General features: G+C 37.3%; 1 protein-coding gene and 1 non-coding gene across 2 annotated transcripts in view; both read left to right on the top strand.

The window, feature by feature from the left end:
- The window catches only part of LOC119260425 (adhesion G-protein coupled receptor V1-like), a 216,299-nt gene extending 206,873 nt beyond the window's left edge, over positions 1–9,426 (top strand). The window contains exon 7 of the mRNA XM_054687910.1: positions 8,971–9,426. Within this exon, the coding sequence (XP_054543885.1) occupies positions 8,971–9,089 (119 nt within the window). The 3' untranslated portion in view covers positions 9,090–9,426. The remainder of the gene's footprint in view (positions 1–8,970) is intronic.
- A 2,022-nt stretch (positions 9,427–11,448) lies between these two features.
- LOC119261504 (small nucleolar RNA SNORA73 family) lies at positions 11,449–11,651 on the top strand. Its single transcript, XR_005129041.1, has one exon. It is a non-coding gene; the product is annotated as a small nucleolar RNA SNORA73 family (small nucleolar RNA).
- The last annotated feature ends 1,235 nt before the right edge of the window (positions 11,652–12,886 follow it).

Below are 12,886 nucleotides of genomic sequence, written 5' to 3'. Positions count from 1 at the left end.
TATATAGTTTTATAGTTTTCAGAGTACCATCATTACATATATTATTTTATTGATTCTTCATATATTTATCATTTCCACTTACTCTGTGATCCCAATAGATAGTAGTTTTCAAATGAAATACCAAGTTTTACTTTTTCCTCAGAAGGAATGTTAATCTGTTATTGTTAGAGAAATTTCAATGACCTTTTCATTTCTATATGTACAAACAAAAAGAGAAGATAGGTCCATGCTCAGATGAGTCTATTAACATAATTATTGAAAATATGCATTTGCTGCATATCTGGATTCCTTGGCACTGGAATTGTAAAAGAATGAATGAAAGGATAAAAAAAAAGAAACTTAAAGTTTGATGGAAGAAATACAAATTCACATGAACATGACATAAAAAGAATAATAAGTAGAAAGAGTTATTAATTATTAAAGGGATTAAGAAAAGTTTTTTAAATCCTCTCAACTGATTCTTAAAAATGTGTAGCTTTTAAGTAGGTAAGGTGGAGGAAAGGCATAGATTGAGGGAAAATATTTAGTCATAGCCCAGCAGTTCACCAGGGAAGAACAAACCCTGTAGTGTGACTGAGACAGAAGGGGTGTGGAGCCCCTCAAAATTAAATAATTAAATAATCATTAAATAACTCAATAATTAAATTATTAATCATTGTTAATAAACCCATTATAACATAATTAATAATGTATGATTGTTATAATAAGCATTATTATTGCAAATAATTTATTATAGTTTGCTAACTGGGTGCCAACCTGCGTCCTCCCTGAGATAGCCATAGTCATTTTCAGTGGGAGGATTCTCTGACCAAGTATATTTGGGAAACTGCAGAAATTCACTATTTATATTAGCACTTCAGCAGATCTAAAAAAACTGCTAGTGTGAAGAAACCCACTTTATTTAATTTGATTTAGTTTCATTTGTGGGGAGAACACTTGCTTAACATTTTGCATAATATTAAAATGTTCAGATGCCACATAAGGGGTGGGATTTTCACAGAAGCTAGTGTACTATTTGAGGAGAGGCCTGACCTGTTCCCTCTGGTTTTAAGGCAAAATTACTATTTAGAAGCAAAATCAGCATGTTGTGAGGTCATGACAGTGGTCTATGAAAATGGTCTAAGGTCTCAATTCTGAGGAATGGAAATAAAAATGAGAAGAGGTCCTCTGAGGAGATGGCTGGTTCTTCTCACCTAAGGTGATTTAGGCATCAGATCATATGTAGAGAATGTGTTTACTTGTTTGTGTGGGAAAACTGATGAGTTCCGATTTGGACATATCGATCATCAGCTCTTAAATATTCAGGTTGACATCTTAGACCAGTAATCAGGGCCAGAGGTAATGATTTGAAATATGTCATTGCAGAGATTACATCAGAAACTGTGGGGATAAATATTTTTGATCTAGGAGAGTGGGAGGAGATCAATGAGAAGTAAAGAAAAGAGGTAAGTTAGGGAGAGGAAGGAAGGGAAAATACAAGGCAAGAGAAACAAGGACAGCCTAAATAATACCTACATTTAAAGAGTTCCCACAGGGGAATCTATAACATAGTCAGAAAGAGAACTAAAGAGGAAAGAGAGTTTTACAAAAAGAAGGAATGAACAGAAAATACTCACTTGAGTGGGGCCTCCCCGGTGGTGCAAGGGCTTAAGACGCAACATATGAAGCTGTCCGCAGCCACTGCAGCACAAGTTCGAACCCTGGCCAGGAAGGTGACCCACATGGTGCAGCAGACCTCTCCTGTCTCACCCACTGCTCCCCTCAGCAGTATATTTCAGTACATCTACCTGTTCTGCTCCCCACTCTGTCTCTGATGAATCCTCTCACCCCCTGTATCTCTGGCCTGTACCCCAGCTCTTGTAAGGATAAATAAATAAATCTGTAAAAAAAAAAAAATACTCACTTGAGTTAGAACAGAAAAGGGAACTTTGAGATTACAAGTAATTCTCAGGCGATTTTGTCCTCAGTAGTGCCAAGTAGTCAGTTGTTGATATTATGACACTGGAGACATAAAGCAAATTCTTGAAGCTTAATTAAATTAGCTGTGGGTCCTATATATATATACCTAACAAGTATTAAGTGCATGCAGCTCAGGAATGTATGGAATGACTTGCTTATAGATAGAGTTTAACATTCTTTAGAGTTCACTAAGCTGCTTAGGAAATATATAATTTAAAAGACCAAAATAACCGTCTCTATCATTAGTTACCCATATTAAAATTTATTATCATAATCAAGCACCATTGCCTAGACACTTCCCATAACAGAATATGGTCAAATCAAGGAAACAATCCTCATGCCATCCCATCTGTAACAGAATTTAGAAATGACACACAGGCTGTTTTTAGCCCAATAGGCCATTCTGTTGGACCCTTATTATATTTTATCATTAACGTTAAAAGTTTTTGAGATATTCCATAATATTCCTGAATTTCTGTAAAAAGGTCTAGCAATGGTGTGCTTAAAATCTAGCTTGCTTTTAAGTGATTTCCAATCACTATTTGATTGGAACTAAGTAATAGCTGCAATTGAGACGGAGCACGAATGTTTTGCTTGGTTCAGTGCTCATCAGACGTGTGCCTCTGGTATATACTAGCCTCCCTGGCTGCTGTGATCTTTGAGTTTACAAACCATGATCGAGCTCAGGTCTGCTTGAACGATGGATCACTCCAAGTCAAGTATTGGAAACAGTGGGTCTTCCAAATCTTTTTATAACCATTGAAACCATTTCCTCTGCCCTTTAAATCTCTCAAAGATCTCATCATCTTTTAATCTGATAATACTGAAATATTCAAACACATACTAAAATACTTATATTAACTCAATAGGTAGAATACCTTTACTTGGGTGCAGTGAGAGGAATTTAATGTCAAAATGTCAGTGCCCCATGGGACAAATGGAAGACTTAATGCTCGTTTTAGCTAAGACATTCTCTTTCCAATTACATTTATATTAAATCTGAAAAGGCTAAAAATCTAATAGGGAAAGCCTGGATAACCAGTTTCTGATTGGGAAAATACCTTCACTTCTTCACAAGCATTTACAAATACATTGACAGGTGTCAATTTCCGATTTAACAGCTACAGTTGAATTCCAAAGTGAGCAAGACAGTATCCTGTATGTTTTTTGTTTTGTGTTATTTTTCCCACATTTCAAAACTGCAACACAGGCAAGTATATTAAAACAGTTTGGTATGAAAGAGAAACCCTGCTCCAAAACTAGTCACAGACTTTCTTCATCTGAATATTAACCATATTGAATACTTTTTTAAAAAAGAAAGAAAAATCTGTGACCTTTTTAATTTTTTTAAATAAATTATTTGCCTTTTTATGATAAATCCACATTTCATTCTAAAGTAGAGGACAGAATATCCTTTAATTAGTTATTCTTGAAGTGTATTAGCCTTTCCACAGGCACATGAGATACTCAGTTCTAGACAAGTGATGTCCTGGTTATTGTTAGTTTTTTTTAATAGAACTTTATAATATTTCATCAGTGTCCCCAACTAGGATCTTAGGAGAATGAGAACAGTCACCCTGGGACAACCTCCATTTTAGGGAAGAAAAGAAGACACTGAGATAACTAGAACAGAGACTCAGTCTACACAGAGGCGAGGGTAGGATGGAAGGACATGTAATCTGCTTACAAGAATTGAGCACTGCAATTTTTTATTAATTTTTTTACATCATTTTTACACAATATTTGCTTCATTTTTACACAATATTTGCTTCCCTCCCACCTCCTCAGGTGTCGTCCCCATAGAATTTCCTTCACCAATGCACCTGTGCACCATCACCACAGCCCCCTGGAGCCCTGCAATTTTTATGTTGATGCAGAGCTAACTAGATTTGGAAAATACCAAGTTCGGAGCATACATGGTTTAGAAACAGTTTCATTCTTCATAGGGGGATTCTACAGAGAGACTAATCAAACTCCATTATCCCTATTTCCTTAGCTTCCTGGTTTCACCTTAGCCTGGCCAATGGCACAAATGTCATGGTAAACATTGTCCTATTGGAAACCTTTAAGTGATTTATTTTTCAATCAGAAGGAAATAATAAGTCCTTGGACATAAATTAAAATTATTCAGAATTTTAATGCCCTAATACACAAACTCTTTGATAAATTTCTTTTTCAGAGACAGCACATAAACCCAAAATGACTTTTTTTACTTTAAGAACTTCCACAGCCCAATATACTAAACAAAGTTAGTTGGCATCAATATGGAAAAGCAAAATTTGGAAAGATTTTGATTTTTTTTTCTTCAGGTCTTTAGAAAAATCACAATGGTCCTCAGCATCAGCATCAGAAACTCTCTTTTGGAATCCCAGTTCTGCAGTCTTATATATATATATATATATATAGTCTTATATATATATATATATATATATATATATATATATATATATACTTTCAGCAAGGAATTCAGCCCCTTCAGATCCTCATTTATGAAATAAGGGTTATAACAATTAGCTTGTGAATTTTCATGGGGTTTGCAGATTGTCTATGTAAAGCATCTATCAAGGTTAGGCAGAGTCTAATTTTGGTACATTATATGAGTAGTTTGGTTCAATTTATTGTTATTCTTTAAAACAATTTTAAATGTTCATTATATATTCCATAACACCAGGGTGTGCACTGCACTATGACTTTTGAGTGAATTAGGTTTGAGGGTACTTGAATATGTGCCAAGGAGTTTGAAATTTACTCTGTATAGCAGACCTCTCCTGTCTCCCCTGCTGCTCCCCTCAGCAGTGTATTTCAGTAGATCCATGTGTTCTATTCCTTATTCTGTCTCTGGTGATCCTCTCACCTCCCAAACCTCTGGCCTATACCCCAGTTCTTGTATGCATAAATAAATCTTTTTTAAAAACTGAAATTTATTCTATAGACAAATGTGAACTCTTGAAACCTGTGGTACAAGGATTAGCTTTAACAAGATTGAGAGCTGCTACCACAAGAGGCAGTATGGTATAAAACATCCTATATTGGGGGTCAGGAGGCAATTGGATAGCTTCATTCTGTGACTTCCCTATTGTGTGAACGGGAAACTCAATGAACATCTCAGATGTCCACTAATTTCCAGTATTTGTAAAGTTGGACTAAAATCACCCCTTTCCCAGTTGAAATGTTGAGGAAAGGAGAGACACTAGATGAATGTAAATTGCTCCTTGTAGTTCCTTTTTTTTTAAATTTTATTTTTATATTCCCCATACAATTGCAACCCCCCAATCCCTCCTCTCACCACCCCCGACCCCCCATAGTGTGTCTCTGGTTCATAGTTGTTTGTTGATTTTGATTTTTTCTTTCTTATAGTTATTCTTTTTCCTGGTCCCTTATTTAGGTTTTCTAGATTCCTGCTATGAGTGAGACCATCGGTATTTTTCTTTTTCTTTCTGGCTTATTTTGCTGAGCATGATCCCTTCCAGTGCCATCCATGTTGCTGCAAATTGCATGTGTTTCTCTTTTTTGAATGCTGAGTAATATTCCATGGTATATATGTACCACATCTTCTTGATCCAGTCATCTATTTTTGGGCATTTACGTTGTTTCCAAAGCTTCCTTGTTGTTCCTTTATTGCCTGCTCTGCCTATCATGGGGGAGAGTTAGTATTATCATAGTTTCTGAATTTCTCATGCAATTTTGGCTTAAAATGTAAGTGTGACCATTTAATGAATTGCAGAGACAAATGACCTGGATTGTGCTCCCAGTTCTGCCATGTTAGATATGTGTTTTCTGGGTACTGTGAGAGTCTCAGTGAGGGGTTAGTTATTGAGTACTATGCATATATTTCAATTGGGAGGAAACTGAAAAGGAGTACCAGCTGGGTCCTGGAGATGTGATTCGAGGGGAAGCTGTATCTAGAAGTTGCTTATGTCTCACAGCTACTGACCAGCAGTAACAGGCAGGTGAGGCTCACCACTTGTAAAGCTGCACTCTGGTGAACTTCCTTTTTCATTTTGCTCTGTTTGTGCCAGTCTGCTCAGCTGACTTTCAGTAGAAAAATTCTATCTAATGTGCTTCGCTTCTAGTGGGGTTTAGAACAGGCCAACATGGAAATCAGTGAGAGCTGGTACTACCTCATAACTAAGCCACACTCTTCCCTGATGCTCATCATGAGGTCCTCCCAGGCTCCCTATAGTTGATCTCATATAGAACATCTTACTCAGCCCTTTAGTCCCTCCTCACCTGGATCAAGCTGCTACAGGACTCCACTGAGGGTCTTCTGAGTGGGAAAGTTCTGCCAATTCCCTAGCAGAGAAGCACAGGCCTTTTGTCCTTCTAAGGCATGGGACCAGACTCAAATGTTCCCTCAGAGGCCAGGTCAATACCACAAGGATTCAAGAGGACTGAAAACCAAAGGATAGTACCAGGTCCATGGATTAGGGTTTTTTGTTTTTTTTGTTTTTTTTTTTTTTTTTCATTTCTAAAATACAGATCCAGAGTTTCCTTGTCTTCTTTTTCAAGAGAAACCCAAATCTGAGTTTTTTGGTTAAATGCTTTAATTTGGGCAAATAGATAAAATTTAAAAATGCATTGTCATTGACAATATTCTAGTTCTTAACTTGAGCAAAAAGTTCATGGGTGTTTGTTATATATTTTGCTTCAGGACTTACATATACCTTATATATGAGGTGCCATATACTTTTCACCCTAACTAAGGCAGTTTGAACATGTAAAGGAAATATGATTAATTTTTTTTTTAGGTATACACTGGAATTTTTTCTTTTCAAATATTGTCTCCTCCAGTCCCCTGTTTTGAAAGAATTGTAAAAAGAAATATTTGTGAAAGGGTATAGAAATGGGCATTGATGGATGGGCAGGAAGATTCTCAATTTAACATGTAACTTGTAGAACCAGTCAAGAGACCTGATCACTTTGAGGAAGCTAATGAGCTTTCCTTCTCTAATGAGCAAAGGCTGAAATACTAGTGTTCGATAGGGTAAAGCCAGATTAGGGAGTGTCTTAAAAACCATTGCAGAGGGTTTCACTCTTAAGCACTTGGTGATAGGAACTACTGTTTGTTCTTCAGAGGGAGTGGGCAGTGGAATGCAGAATGGGCCAGAAGAACATAACAGTAAAGACAGAAGAAGAATTTTTAGGAACTACTAGGATGCAGAGCATAGTTTATTAATACATTCAATAAACATTCACTAAACCATAGTGTGGTGCGTACTGTCCAATGAGCTAGGAAATACAAAGATAGGAAGAACACAATCCAGTGGGGTAGTGAGAAATTTTTTAAAAATCACATTTCCATGAGTAGCAGAGGTGATACTACAGTTGATATTTATGGGAAGATTGGAACCAGCCAGACTAAGGAATTGGGGAATGAGAAGAGCATCCCAGGCAGACACAGAAATACTAGTGAGACATCACTAGCAAACAGACAAGGGCCAAGCTATGAGCTTGAACCAGACTGAAGAGAAGGACTCCAGGACTCAAACAGCAGAAGGACATTTAAAGAAAGTGGAAAAGGGACCTCCCTGGTGGCACAGGGGTTAAAGACAGTGCTATCAAGCAACTGCAGCATGAGTTCCATCCCCTGCCGGCTAGGAAGCAACCCACACATAAAACAGCAGGCCTCTGCTGTCTCTCCCACTGTTCTCCTCTGCAGTGTATTTCAGTGGATCTGCCTGTTCTGCTCCCCACTCTATTTCTGGTGAATCCTCTCCCCCTCACCACCTCTGGCTTACACCCCAGTTCTTGTATACATAAATAAAAAAATCTTTTCCAAAAAAATAAACAAATAAAGCAGGAAAGCTCTGAATGGTAGCAGCAGATAGAGGATGACAGGCGCAATGTTGCAGCATCACAGAAGCAAAGGGAGGAAGTGGAGTTTCAACAGCACCCTTTTCACAGAGGCCAGGAAGAACAGAGACCCAGAAGAGGGATGGTCATTAGCGAGTTCCTACTTCCGTACCAAATAGGTTAAGATGACGCTAATTCGCCATCTTCACATAACTACCAACTCTGAAGAACCACCTTCCCTCTGTGTTAGACAGAAAGGGAAGTCTCAACCGCCCAGGCAACTGGGTTTTCAGTTTCCTTCTTATTTGCAGAGTTTAGTGCCCAGCACAGAGGAAGGAGCTGAGAGCTGTATTCTCTGGTGATTCAAACCAACAGCACGCCCAGTGACCACATCCCCATTCTGTGTGTGTGTGTGTGTGTGTGTGTGTGTGTGTGTGTGTGTGTGAGAGAGAGAGAGAGAGAGAGAGAGAGAGAGAGAGAGAGAGAGGAGAGAGAACAAGATAGTTTATGTGTTCCCCTGCACACTATGAGAGAAAAGACCAGGGGTTACTCTAGAATAGTGTTAAGATTTTTTAATTATTCTGAGTTGTGAAAAAAAGTAATAAACTGTCAAACTTCCTCAAAAAAAGAGGTCTTAGGCATTATCTATAATTAACAGCTAACTTTGTGGGGTTTTTGTGTTGATCCGTGTTGGCACTGTGTTATATAATTATTTTTATCTTGGGGTCAGATCTGAGTCATTCAGAGCCTGTGGTTTCTGGGCACTGATATGACACCAGGTGCTGTCAATACACATCTTACTTCTTGGATCTCTGTCCACACTGAGCCTCAATTGCAGGACCTGCATGTGGAATCACAAGTTATATGTTTTCTAACAGCAAATCCTGACCCCCTGCTGATTTTTTTTTTTTGGTAGTAAGTCTCCAATTGAGGAATGCTATATTGGCCGCAAGTTACATCTGTCAACCATATGGAAACAAAAAAAGATTAATAACCCAAACTGATAATTTTAGAAGTCAATTTTTACTTATAAAAACTACCAAAAGAAATTTAAATTATAGGCTTGTGATTTTTAGGTATTGATGCTTTTTATTCTACATGTTTAGTTCACTATTTACTAATATAACAGAAAAAGCATGTGCTGGCCTAGTGTAACTTGACCCTTAGTTCACTTTAGTAATAGTCAGGAGTTTTGTGTTTATTCTTTTTCTATTTCAGGTGCTGGTCTCAGTGTCAGTGATAATGAATCTGGTCAAGGCAGTCAGGAGGGAGGCACCTTGACTGACTCCCAGATTGTAGAACTAAGGAGGATACCCATTGCCGACACCCACCTGTAGCACCCTAGCCACCATTAAAATGAGGATCCTTTCATATTTGTATTGACTTCGTACTAAAACTCTATAAGTACATGCTCCATATTGTAGGAATCTGAATTGTAGTGGATGTTTAACCCAGAAGTGATTGTTGTGTTTGGAATGTAACACTTACCTTTATGCAACTTGAAAATTCACTGTTATAATGAAAAACTGGATTGGTTTAAATCTTTAATAGGATTTGCATATTCCAAGAATATTAGTTGTTTTTTAACCATTCTACATGGCTAACATTGTTTAATACAAGTAATAAATGAATAAAATCAATAGAATCCATTTGCTGTCATTAAGTTTCATTATTTGTGAGGAAAATATGCATGAGCAAAGAAACAACCTCTTGCATAGATGATGTCAAGTAACCTGTTTCTTCCAGCATTGATATGGGAGATGTACATGCAAGATTTTACAGCTCTGAGAAGACTTTCATTCCAAAAATACCACAAAATTGGTTGTTGCCTTTTCACCTGAGTGTATTTCTCCATAGTTTGCTTAGTCTTTCAGTAAAGTATGTATTTCTGCTCACAATAAGGTTAGGAATCTGAATATCTTCCAGGGTGAATATTCTGTCCCCAGGTAAAATTAACTCCATCAACATTATAGTACAGCAAAGAAGGAGATCATTCAACAGTATAGAATTTGTTTGGAAGAACTATTTCTTGTGTTGGCTTTTTCAGTCTTTCTTTGTCTGGAATAAAAAATCGGAAAGTCTATTCCAGAACAAACACTATTGTGTTCATGATGATTTCATTGCCTGTAGTTCCAGAAGAATCATTAGAAACAGAACAAGTTTGTCCTAAGGAAGCCTTTTTGACCTTTAATTTTGAAATTCTTGAAAGTGTTTGTCTATGAGAAAATTTTGTTCTGTTAATAATTTTCCTTAGAGCCATAATTAAAACATCCAAGTGCTCTATCATTGCTGAAGCATGGATTTATTTTTGTAAAACCTGAGCTGGCATTATTTATCTTACTACATTAAAAATTGGCTCTTTCCACTCCTCTTGTTGATCCCTCTCACATATCTCTCTCCATTTGAGTTTTGATAGGTGGATTGTTATTGTGATTAAAAACCAAAAGATGCACAATCAAACAACATAAAAACAAGGCTGCATCATTGGTGAAGTTATAACCCTTTTTAGGGACTTTAGAAATTGTAGTAATAAGACTGAATTTATCTTAAGTGACAAATAAGTCAGTTGTATTTCAACTTACAGCACTGTACTATAGTCTGTCCCATGATAGAGTAGAAGTAATTAATGGCATTGGTTGAAATACACAAAATTTAACATGAAAATTTTGAAATTAGTAAGCATTCTAAGATTTTAATGGGCTTCAATGGATTTGGTGCTCAGGTAATCATTACATCTGTAGTAATTACAAAAATGTGAGATTTAATTGTGTGGAATACATGAGTCATAATCACTGTAACATTTTTGGAAAATGATTAACTTTAGATGTTAGTTCTCCAACAAAGGTAATTGTCAATAGCTATTTTCATTGTCATATGTTGTCAGAATTTGGAAAGATTTGGCCAAAAACATGCTCAGTCTGGGACACCTTTCTTTAGGTAATACGGCTTTTATCACTGTACAAAACACTATCTTGAAAAGGAAGCAAAGAACCACCTGCCTCTGATTCTTTTAAATATTGGGAGGAAAAAAAAAACATGATTTCTAGAAACCACAGCGCTAAAACAAATAAACTTCATATTCCAACAGCAGCAATATTTTGCCATCCTGTTTCCTCCCAATGTGGATTGAAGTGGGACGTCTGCCAGGGAAGTGTGAAGTGAGATGTAGGAAGAAGCAAATAAAATAAAATTCTTAAGAATGAAAACTGAAAGGTTGGGGCTACAACTCTTCAACCATGGTCTTTTTCAAGTGGATTAATCCTCTCTTAGCACATGATATTTTTTAAAACAGCTTTATTAAGAATTAACATTTCATACAACTAGCCCATTTTAAAGCATGCAATTCAATGAATGGTATTTGGCATGTTACATTGTTGAGTTTTTTTAAATTATGGTAAAATATATATAACAAATTGACCATGCTAGCCATTTTTAGGCATACAATTCAGTAACATTACTTACATTCATCATAGTTGTAAAAATATCACCTTTTTCCACAACTTACTCCTCAACCCAAATAGAAATTCTTTATTCAACATCTCCATGCTATTTTCTTTTCTCAGTCAATAGACACCTGACATTTACTTGGCCAAAATCTCTGCTGCTGTATTTTTGTGATTTTTAAATTTGTTTTTGTTTGTTTTAGAATTTTTTTTCAACTTTTTCTATTTAGAATGGTTAAAAAAGGATTTTCCACCAACGTGGATACCCCGGGAGGTCACTCTCCCGGGCTCTGTCCAAGTGGCGAACAGGAGCGCAGGGCACTGCCCCATGATGTAAAGTCCCTTTCCACGACGTTGGAGATAAAGCTGGGCCCTGTGTCTGCACCTGCATATTCCTACAGCTTCTCAGAGTCCTCTAGACCATGACTGGGGAGACAAACCATGCAGGAAACAGCTATAGCATTAGGATTTAGGTTGATGGCAAACAGTTGGGTTTCATCAGTTTTGGACTGCTGGGTTTAAGCCCCTGTCTTGTTTTAAAAAGAAAAATAAAATAAAGATCGCCATTTGTAAAAAAAAAAAAAAAAAAAGGATTTTCCTAATTTGGATGCATATACAGACTATGTATGCAGGTGAGGATAGGGATAAAAGTAGAGCTAGTGAAATTCCTACTAATAATGAAACAGACAAGTGAAAATCTTAGTAAGTAAAAAAAGAATTTTCACTCAGGAACTTTAACTTTGAGTTGGTTTCAGTCTCTTGAGGTGTTTTAAGTTTAATAAATATACGCCATATTTCTAAAGTTTGATCAAAGAAGTTTAAATATGTAATGGGGATATGACTGAAAATAGAAGTGCGTCTCAGTGAAACAGTTCTGAAAAGCAGTGCTATACAAGATCAAAGGACAGTGCCAAGATTGAGGAAAGGTCACTGGCTGTGAGTTCTTACCCGTGTGCTCATTGCAAGACTGCTCAGGCTCACAGGACAACAATAGGATTTATTTAACAAACATGAGATTGGGAAAAAGAAAAGAATTTCTAAGGCCAAAAGAAGCCAGCTATCTCACCCCAGATAGTGTCCATAGTATCCAGAAATCCCAAACAAAAGGACTTGTTTGTACATGTTGGTGCTGTCCTATCAATAAGGGCCTGAAGCTTATGGCGCACCAGCAAGCAGTGGGTCAGGGTCCAACTCACAGTGGCTTTTGGAGGGGCTCATAGTTAGGGTTGTTGAGGTGACGCTACAGTAGCCCACAGTAACATTCTGAAGAGCGGGTTGGACAGTACCAGACACTGGATTGGCCAACAATGGAGGTAACCACACTGGGAGGTAGTGCCAATCACCATTGGTCACCAGGATGCAGTGTCAGACACACCCAGTGCTAACAGCTCTTTTGAGCTGTTGGCCTACACCATCAACAAACAGTTTTTTGAGACACTGGACATGATCACAGATCTTTGAAGTTTGATTTGATTTTTTTTTTTCAATTTAGGAAAGTACTTGACATGTCTGTCTGAGGAGCTGGGGGTCCCTCTAGACTTGGGGAATGAGAGGGACTGACTACCCAAAATCTAAGCCCCGTAACCACCTGATTTGGATCCATTCCTTTGGCACCTCAAATGGTTAGCACTGCAGACATAGGGGTGGCCAGAATTAGACATATGCTTTGCTAGAGGTGAATGAGTTCCTGT

The sequence above is a fragment of the Talpa occidentalis genome, unplaced genomic scaffold (genome assembly GCF_014898055.3).
Source record: "Talpa occidentalis isolate TD23 unplaced genomic scaffold, MPIMG_talOcc4v2.1 talOcc4.6, whole genome shotgun sequence".
NCBI classification, from domain to species: Eukaryota; Metazoa; Chordata; class Mammalia; order Eulipotyphla; family Talpidae; genus Talpa; species Talpa occidentalis.
Note: the sequence above shows the minus strand (reverse complement) of the source record. Positions and strands in the feature narration are given on the sequence as shown.